Here is a 10,268-nt window from a genome sequence, read left to right as displayed (position 1 = left end):
ATAGAAGCCATATTCATGGATACTAGTCAGGTTTGTTACCACTGCTGAGCCACATCATATATTTTTAAGTAGAAAACACCTCATCATATATTTTTAAGTAGAAAAAAGATTCAAAATAATTACTCCTAACTGGTGGTTTTAATTTTTCTTTTTGCCTTTTTAAAACTGTCTATAATGTGATAATGAAATTTTTTGGTAGTAATAATAAAAACACAAGGAATACTTTACAGGGACAAAGCAGGGGAGATAGGATGCTAAATAACATCCCTCAAAAATGCCACTGAAGTCACACTGAGTTTGGAATAAACGAAGCTAAGACTTATGGATAAAATGAATTACGTATAGAAAGGAAATGCTGCAGAGCCTGCCTTTGCTTGCACAGTTGGCGCGTTTTCAAGAACATACAATGTACAGGTGAGGTCACCTGGGGTACTGGGGGGTGTGGAGGAGGACAATGCACTTGTAATGGGGGTTCAAGGTTACAACCCTTGGAGTGAAACTCTCAGGGACTCGGAGCTAAGGTTCCCTGATCTGAGATCAGGGGTTTCCAGCCCGTGCCACATGTGCCTTTGTAATGAACCGGATCACCTGTCTGCCCAGGGGACTCTGGTCAACCGCATCACGCAGCCAGGTCACTTACATTTGAGTCCAGAGCTAAGTGTTTTCACTGTAGTTTGACCTGCCAGGTGGATTTGCTCAGCATTCCAAAACGCAAGGCTCCAGGGATGGAGCTGGGAAGGCGGCAGGGCTGGCATTGGGTACTGTGGGTATAAGGGCAAGTACAATGTCCTTCTGCTCCTGGGGCAGAGAGGTGAGTAAATAAGGGATTCATGTGTTACACGTTAAATGCCACTGTGAAACGGAAATATGAATACATAACAACAAATATGAAAAACATAATAAATAAATATTTGGTGCCCGGCACGCAGTTCCTACAAACTTTGGAATCTCCAGAGTGATGAGTGTGCGAAGGAGATGACTGCGGTTGGGATCCCGAGAGCGTTTCAGGAGGGGGGCTGCTTGCAGAAAAGCCAAGGTTAGACGGTTGGAATGTTCAGCCCCAACCCCTGACGTCCAAGGGAGGTGGGGAGGGCAGGAGATTGAGCGGATTACTCATGGCCAGTGGTCTGACCAATCAGGACTGCTCAAGGAGACCCCCATAAAAACATCCCTAAGCAGTTGGGTTCAGAGAGCTTCCCACGTGGGGCTTGGGGCTGGTGTTGGAGGTGGGGGCTGTCCTGTGGGACTGAGGCATTGACCTGCGGATGCTGACACCTAACCCCGATGGTTAGTGTCGGAGGTGACTCGTATTACACCCAGTGGTGTCTGAAGAATTGGGGAACTTGTGGGTGTTGGGAAAACACTACACAACTGTGACTTGGAAAGCAGTGCAGCTGTGGGAACACATACGAAAGGCCCTCGATGTCGGTCAGGATGATTAGAAAAGGGTTCCTGGGAAGCTGATGAATGGAGACCTAAGACTGGCTAATCAGGGGGGCCGGGGGCTGTAGGGAAATGATTGCAGGCAGGTGGAAAAGCAGGTATGAGGATCAGGAAGTGAGCGTCTCATCACAAATATAAATTGTAGGTTGATATCGTAGCTTCCATACCTCATTCCCTTATGAGTTGGATTAGTGTGAGTCTGCCCTTTGGGGTCCAGTCGGCTCTCGGCACAGTGACAAAGTCAGTTCTCTCAGCCTGTGCATCAGAGGATGAGATCAGGGAACACCGAGGTCCCGTCAAGGCAGTGCCACCACTTGAGTGCCAAATGGACCTGCCCAGAAGACACTCCTTCTTTTCTTTTTTTTTATGATTAATCAAGCTGAAGTGAACATGCTGAAATTTCTGTGGATGGTTTATTCACAGATATTTGTGGGTCATCTGAAGATAGGCTCAGTGTTATTTTGAAATCGGATTAAAAACGGACATAGATGCTTTCGGCGGTGTCAGAAGTGGCCTCGCAGGGGTGGGTGGTACTGGGACCCGGTACCCTCCCTGCATCTGCTGCTTCCTGTTGAGTCAGTGTTCCTTCTGCACCCGAGCGCATTCATTGCCACTCACAATGTCGGCTCCATCCCCTCCCTCCCGGAGAGTCTGCCTAACAGCTGGATCATGTCCCTTCAAGCCTTTCAAACCCAGCTGGCAACCTGCCTTTATAGGAAAATGTCTGGGATGGTGAAGAAGCTAATCCAACACACTGAAACCTCCCCGGAGTCTGTCACCCGCCTCTATCACGAAATCACTCTCGCACGCATGTTCCCGACACCTGCAATGAGTTCGCATTGGTTCGTGCTTTTCGTTCGTGTGTTCTGGGGGTCTCCGCCGGGTTCATCTAGCAACCCTTAGAGAGGCTCTCCTGCATGTGAGGCACTGCTCTAAGGGCTCGGGGGGCACCAGTCCATTTAGGGCGCTTTTCTCGTCCCCAAGGTTCACACACAGGAAGGTGATGGAGTCGCTCGCCCAGTTCTCCTGCCTCCCTTCCTAGAAATGCGGTATTTTCTCAGAGGCCCTGCTGCGGTGTTTGGCAGGCAGGGGCCCTCGGGGTGTGTGTGTGGGGGGGCGCTTGCCCCAACTATGCCGAAGAGCTCTCTGGGAATGTTCCATTCCCCATCTCTCAGACACGGACTCACTGCGAAAGGAACAAGGCACAGCCACGGACACAGCTCTGGGGCAACGCCGTGGCAGCGCACCCATGCCCAGAGCAATGCAACGTCCCCCAGCGTTTCCGAAGTGACAGGACAGAGAGGGTCCTGTGGTCTCTCCCAGCTCAGACTTCTGTTTGAAACCTTTGTTAGAAAAGTTTGCTGAGAAGGCAGGAGAGGAGCTGTTCGACTTGTGACGGATGGTTTGCGTCTTAGAGCCCTTTCAAATTTTGATGTAGCACAGAAGGAACGTCCCAGTTTTAAAAAGAAAACAAGCAGACTTTTCTGGAGCTCAGAGGAGAGACAGGATGGCCACACGGCCTCCTCGGACAATCCTTTCAGGCCACACATCCTGGGCGTCCCCCGGCCCCACGCCTTCGTCATGTACTCACAATGCATCTTCAAAGACAGATTCAGAAGCTCTTTTGATGCTTTTATTGACAAGGTGAATACAACCTCAGACACAGGGGCCAAGTATTTCTTTACATGTTTCAGAGAAAAATAGAGATTCTTCTCTAAAGACTTTCTGTCTATTCTCTTGCTGTATTCACATTTCGTTATACTGTTCAGTGCTCAGATGTGTTCATGGATAGTGGTTTGTGATTCAGGCTCATTCACAGTGGCTGTTTTTTCTTTAACTTCTTTTAAGAATCAGTAATCTAGTCTGAAAAAAAATAAAGACCACCACCAGGAAGGGAGCAGGGACCTAGAACGCGAGCTGCCTGAACGAGTGGAAGCAAAGCTTGCTTGGCACAGCACAAGCAACAAACCATGCAGATCGAGGAGGAGGCATCAAGGCAACATCCTTAAATCCCAAAGCGAAGGAGAGTCCTGCCGGGTCAGCGCCAAGGAGCCGCTACTCGCTGGGATTGTCAGTAACGTCTGGGCAGGGCCCGCATGGGTTCCAGGCTGAGCACGGATGCCAGCCGTGGGGAAGTATGGCTCCAGCCTGGTGACCTGCCTGCTTCTCACTTGGGACACTGGCTCTCCGTTCTCTGTACCATCTGTAGGCCCCCCGCCCCTCCCCCACCATGTCCCAGCTGCAGCACCTCTGAGGAAGGGGAAGGGGGCTGTCCCTGGAGGGATGGTGAGGGGACATCTGCTTAGAATTTTCTATCCGTGCTTTGTGCGTAGAGAATGAGGTTTGCTTATTTAGGGTAAACATAACTCTATTTTTTTTTTTTTTTCCTTAGGGCCGCACCCTGGGCATATGGAGGCTCCTGGGCTAGGGGTCAAGTGGGAGCTACATCTGCCAGTCTATACCACAGCCACAGCAATGCCAGATCTGAGCCACGTCTGCGATCTACACCACAGCTCACGGCAACCAACACCGGATCCTTAAGCCACTGAGCAAGGCCAGGGATCCAACCGGCAACCTCATGGGTCCTAGTTGGATTCGTTAACCACTGAGCCACGACGGGAACGCACACATTTTGGTATTTTTTTAACAAGTGTAATTAACACAGTCCAGGTGGGCAGAAGGAGCATGAACCCTCTGACAGGCACAGTTTCATTTGGATGGTTCTAGAAACGTTCCTTCTTTAAAGGCTCTGCTTTAATAACCTACATATTTGTTAACACTGAGAATCATTATGAAGTCATTTCTACATGTGTCTCCTTTAGAGGCACCTTATTCATTACATGTACAGGGAAGCCAGATGGACAAGCTTATTCTCCAAGCTCAAAATGAATGTTTACAATCAATTTCTAGATTTTTGTAAGATTTCCAGGGGAACAGTTTCCTTCTAAAGTTGCATATAATTAAGCGGAATGAAAGTACATGAAGTTCTGATTTCTTCACTATAAATGTGAACAATGTTCAAATCAACGTTGATAATTTCTCAGGTGACAAGCTGATTTATGCTGAGCTGATTGTTCATTAAAGCAAATAAAGATAGAATTCTTGGGGGGTAAACGCATACAGTTTTGATTACTGCCTGTGGTTCTTTGGGAAGAGATGCTCTCTGAATATTTAAATAAAAGCATTGCTCTCTAAGCCATGAGCATAGTTCTCAGAATCCACCGCAGAACCACTGACAAGAGTCCCTGGAAACTACTTCTCACCTCACCAGTGGCTTCTTGCCACTATTGGCTGAAGGTAAAAGGCAGGTACTGAACCTGAGAAACCTCTCTCTATGTACTAATCCAGCCTGACTTGAATTCACAAAAGAGTGACAACCCGTACAAAAGGGAACTGCACGGTCACCTGTGCCCTGGCATTTGTGTGTTGCAGAGGCCTGAGAATATACCCTGCTGGTCTCACCATTAGCTCTGCTGTTTCTCGGGCACAATGAAAGGGATCCCAGGAGCTTCTCCTGGAACTTCGTTTTTGCGATTTTTGGAAAGAACTTGAAGTGCGTGTGCATGTGCGTGTGGGTGTGTTTAGAGGGAGGAAAAGGAGCCGAGGACAGCAGGACACCGCACGCTTCCACGCAGGATGGGGGCAGACTGCACCTGCGTGGCCACTGCTCCAGCTACACGTCGAACCAGTGGTCCCCCATGCAGTCGCGGTTCCACTCCCAGCCGCAGTTCCAGCACCACTCCAGCTGGCACTGGGGCTGCGGGCACTTCATGTGCATACAGCCACCTGTAGGCAGGCAGACAGAGGACACAGATAAACACCGGGGAGACCCTCGTTTCCACACCCATACGCTGTTGTAGAAATGACTTTCTAAGGGAATTGTCGCAAGCGATCCTGGGGCAGAATCTGAATGGAGGGGAAAAGAATCAGAAAGCACCCGGGGGAGTTTCTGCTGTAGCTCAGCGGGTTAAGGATCTGGTGTTGCTGCAGCTGGTTTACAGGTCGGAGAAGTTACATAAGCCGACAATGTGGCCAAAAAAAAAAAAGGGGGAATACGATCCTTTGTGCTATTCAACATTTTATTTAAGATGAGGCTAGAGAGAAACTAATGACCAGTGCTAAGTGCTCTACACGTATTATCTTATTTATTCCTCAAAGCACCTTGTGAAATGCACGTATCATTTGGGGGTAGAATTTTCTCAGGGTCTTGTACTTTTAAGTGAAGCTGGAGGTGTAGCCAAGATCCGGATGAATCAACAACTGTGCTTTCTTTCGCAGACCAGGGCTTTCCGGGCGGGAGATGACAGTCCCTCATTTGGGGCTTCCCACCTGCCCTGGTGAAATACCTTCCCTATTTGCTTCTGGGGATCAGGCACCAAGGCTGCTGTGAAGAGGGAGGGATCCGCGTGGAGTTATATGCTTGTGAGTTGCCCAGATAAACCAGGCGAAAGCGGTTTCTTAGCTTGAACCCCACGCAGCATTGGCTCCATTATTCAGTTTTACCAATTACCTTGTTAAGCTGTTTTTCTTGCTCAATTTTCCAAGTCATTGCTTAAGTTACGGTCTCATTTTTATATTAGGGATTTGGCATGAGAACATGCATGCACATAAAATATTTATGAATATGTAACTAAAGGCATTTGTTTGTTTGAGGCTGACTTAAGGGCCTGTAAAATTCCATACTTTTCTACTTCTTTTGGTGTGCTTTAAAGATCATTTAGGAATTGTAAATATATAGAAAAATGAAGGGAAAAACTCACTTAAGGTACTTTTCTCTTACTATTTCCCAGTTAGAATCGCACGTGTACAGAACTGTGTTATTTTCAATACATAAACTTGTTACTCCTGGTTATGCACTCGGGGTGTAAAAACATGTAATAACGAGTGTCAGACTGTACAATCACTTACGCTTCTCCTGGAAAATCATAAAGAATGCTTAAGCAATGCATTCAAGTTCAGTGGAATATCAAAGTGAGGCTGAAAGAAAGCTTAAGAATGTTTTCCCATTATTCCAAAATCTTAACCAAGCAGGAAAAGTAATATTAACAAGTAAAATTTTATTACAGAAACCAGACTCACAGTGGCCCAGATGAATGAGCAGAAAGGAGCTTGAAAGAGAGGACATTCAGGCTGTTAACTTTCTTTCCTTCCTGGTGGGTCATGCGGACAGAACATTCTAGACCCCATAATACAGAGAAGCATCAGGGACTCCAATTCTAAAAGCTTTGCCAACTTGAAAGTAAATTCGAGCCAGGAGCTAGTGGCAATGTCACACTAATTTGTAGATTTTTTTTTTTTTTTTTTTTAGGGCTGCCCCGGTGGCATATGGAAGTTCCCAGGCTAGGCTTCGAATTGGAGCTGCAGCTGCTGGCCTGCGCCACAGCCACAGCAACTTGGGATCCAAGCGGCATCTGTGACCTACACCGCAGCTCACGGCAACACCAGATAGCAGATCCTTAACCCACTGAGCGAGGCCAGGGATTGAATCCTATCCTCATGGATACTAGTCGGATTCTTAACCCGTTGAGCCACAACAGGAACTCTGTAATTTGTGGATATTTAAATGGAGAAACTCTGGCTTCCCTCTTAGAGAATTCCCTCTCCTGACTGATGCTGAAAGCATGAAAGGCCCAGCCTATGTGCAGTCAGCAGCACCAAGGCCCCGGGCCGGTCACCCCTGCCATTAGACTTAAGGAGAGAGTGAAACTTCTTGAGCAAAGTGAATGCAAATTTAACTGGCAGCAGACACCGATTGAGCAGCGAATGGACCCAGCATCTCATCTTTTCAAGGTGGAAGTGAAGGGCATTACAGGAGGAAGTGCCAGGGTTTAGCCCGCGTTTACAATGGAGGTAATCTCATCCTCCTTCCAGTTTTGCTGAAAGAGGAACTATTTCTCTGCGATTCAGTCGAATATGAAACAGGCTATGAATTCAGGTGGAGAACCAGACAACGAGACGAGCTTTTCTGGCTCATGGAGTCCAAGTTTGTTTCAGTTGCAGTGATACACTATAGAACAGTTCAGGCCATCATTCATAAGCTGAAAGTAACAGCTTTTCAGTGTGTAGATTGAAAATCTACAGATGGAAAAGTCACTGCTTTCCAGGTAGAGTACATCACAATATTTCAAAGGACCAGACAAGGAAGCATGTCTATAGTCAGGAATCAGTTCACCCCTTCAATTCCATCTTCTGGGGCTGCGGGTGTGGGTCTGACTCAAAGGCAGATCTGGGCACACTGCTTCCTCGTCTCAGGCCCTGGAGGGGCTCCCTGTCATATAGAACCAAGCCTGAACCCTTGTGTCACTTAGGGCCCACACTCCATCCTTCCCGCTGCTTCACCCCACGCTCCTGCATCCTCCTCCAGGAACTCCAAACGGCCGGCCATCTGGCACCTGCTGGCAGTTACAGTTTACGCTCTCTGCCTTTCCACCTGCCATTAGCCTCGAAGGCTTCTCACCCGTGTCCTGGCCTGGCTATTTGCATAGATTCTTATTCTTGGCTCTGGCGACATTTCCATCAGGAAGCTTTGTGCTTTACTGGCTTGCTTTCTCTGTCATATTTTATAAAGTTATCTGTTTATGTGTCTCTCTCCTCTACTAGCTACTTTTATTATTATCGTTATTTTTTTTAGGTCCAGACCTGTGGCATATGGAAGTTCCCAGGCTACGGGGTCGAATCGGAGCGGCAGCTGCCAGCCTATGCCACAGCCACAGCAATGCCAGAACCGAGCCACATGTGTGCCCTATACTGTAGCTTGCGGCAATGCCGGATCCTGAACGCACTGAGCGAGACCAGGGATTGAACCCACATCCTCATGGATACCAGTTGGGTTCTCAACCTGCTGGGCCACAATGGGAACGCTTCTACTAGCTACTTTTAAATTCAACAAATACGACTTATCAGGCACTCACTCTTCTGAGGCCAGGGGATAGAGACACAGGGTCCCTGACCACTGACGACAGCAAAGTGTCTCCCGCTATTGAATCCCTAAGTACCCACGAGCCGGGCCCTGGCCTGTGCTTCTCCAGAATGCAGGTCCTCTCTGGTGCAAGGCCTTTGCTTCGTTCTCATCCAGTGGCCTCTGCAGCACTGCTCAGAGAGGCCTGGGAAAGCCCGATTACAGAGCTGTCCTCCCTTTCATCTGATTACACAGCTGTCCTCCCTTTACAGGAGGGGCCAGCCCGCTGCATCTCCAGGAGCATTCCAGCATGTGAAGGAAAAAGAATGACTCACTGGGTAAATTCCCCATCTCCTCCTCCCCCAGGAGACAAGACCACTGATTCAGAGCTAGGGGCCTGGCCTGCTGCGGCTGCTCCAGGATGCGCCGGCAAGCTCTTGGGAATGAATGAAGACTTTCTAGGATAAGCTGAGAAAAAGAGACGGCCCCCCGGGGCCCTGTGGGCGGGTTCTCTCCACAGCAGGCCCTCTCCGCACCTACAAAGCAGGGTGTCCGGAAGGTCCAGGGACGGGGACACGGGAGAAGGGACGCCTGGGCCACGCGTGACTTCTCAGCTGTGCTCCCGCGGCTGACCCTGCCGCACGTGCTGCCGTGTTTCACATTGAGAAAGAACTCTGCCCTGAGCCGCGATGGCTCTGAGATGGATGGCAGCGGGGGGCCCGCGGGCTGCTGCGGGGTGTCAGGGTCCCTGTGAAGGGGGCAGCCCAAAGGACTTCTCTGAATTTAGGTTAGAGTCTGACTTCCAGGGACGCTAAGAGCCGGCAAGGGCCACAGAGCCATGGCCTGCGGAGCGCCTGATCCCACGGAGCAGCCATCAGAGCCAGGGAAGGTCGATAGAGGAGGGAAGAGCCACAGCCACGAGCACCTCTACGTCCCGCACTGCGTTACACGGGCCACTTGGCCGGCGGGCCGTCCTTCCAGGAAAGGTGGGGAGGAGTGGGCGTGGCCGCCTTGTAAGGGCGGAGCCCCGACTTCTCGCGAGACCTTGGCCCGTGGGCGAGGGGGCGAAGCACCACCAGGGGGCGAAGCACCGCCCGGGAGACCCATTCAAACTGCGATGCCGGCTGCCCGTGTTCCTAAGCCTGTAAAGCTCTGCAACGTAGCAGGTATACGTGGGCTCCCGGGAGACTCGAACCATGGTTCATATCATTTACTCAGAGGTATCTCCAAGGTGTCACTTCTCATTCTTAACATTTAGAAAGTAGTCCGTATAAGGCAAAGGGAAAAGTGTCCTCGTCCGAAATACATTCGTGGACAAAACAGTTTCAGGAACTGGCCAAGTGTCATCCTGACTTAAGGCACTAACCCTTCCACAGCTGGGATGGAGACACCAAAGCCCGGAGTGGGTGCCACGTGCATAGGGAAGCAACCGCTGATAGGGAAGACAGAGTTCCATGGCCAAAAATGAAAATAAAATAGGGAACCAACTGGTTAGACAAAATTAAACCTATTTCTTTACGAAAGAAATTCTGCAATGCTTTCATGTATGTTATGAACGGGGTTAATAACAGAGACTTTCCTCATGTGTTGTCTGTGAGGACTGAGAGATCTGATACCCAAAGAGAACCTAGAACCAGCATTTAGTAAGTGCTCAAGGCGGGTCAGTTGTTTTTGTGGTTGTCGTTGAGAGGGGATGTAGCGGGAAGAGCTGTCAAACCTATTTGCCGTGGTGACACCCCTTCCCCGAGGGCAGATGCCAGAAGACTGTGGCCGGCAAGCTGGGGAAATAAATACTGGGCTGGGAGGTTTCCCTAGCATCTTCTTGTTTCATCAGGCGCAGAGTGTCGATAATAAACACTAACCAGGGCGGTGGTGTTTACTGAGTGCTTTCTCTGTGTCCCGCCTTGGGGAAGCCCCTGCCATCCAT

At 49.4% G+C, this 10,268-nt stretch overlaps 1 protein-coding gene across 1 annotated transcript in view; it reads right to left on the bottom strand.

Moving 5' to 3' along the window:
- Positions 1-3,830: 3,830 nt before the first annotated feature.
- The window catches only part of PRKN (parkin RBR E3 ubiquitin protein ligase), a gene marked incomplete at its 5' end in the record, with an annotated part of 1,030,308 nt that continues 1,023,870 nt past the window's right edge, over positions 3,831-10,268 (bottom strand). Inside the window, 1 exon segment of the mRNA NM_001044603.2 lies at positions 3,831-5,229. Coding sequence (NP_001038068.2) covers positions 5,117-5,229 — 113 coding nt within the window.

Source organism: Sus scrofa, chromosome 1 (assembly GCF_054392235.1).
Source record: "Sus scrofa isolate SSC_HxYL_T2T_F1_AM1 chromosome 1, Sscrofa_HxYL_maternal_Yorkshire_Landrace_v2.0, whole genome shotgun sequence".
Classification (NCBI taxonomy): domain Eukaryota; kingdom Metazoa; phylum Chordata; class Mammalia; order Artiodactyla; family Suidae; genus Sus; species Sus scrofa.
The sequence above is the reverse complement of the archived record's forward strand: the minus strand, read 5'-3'. Positions and strand labels throughout refer to the sequence as shown.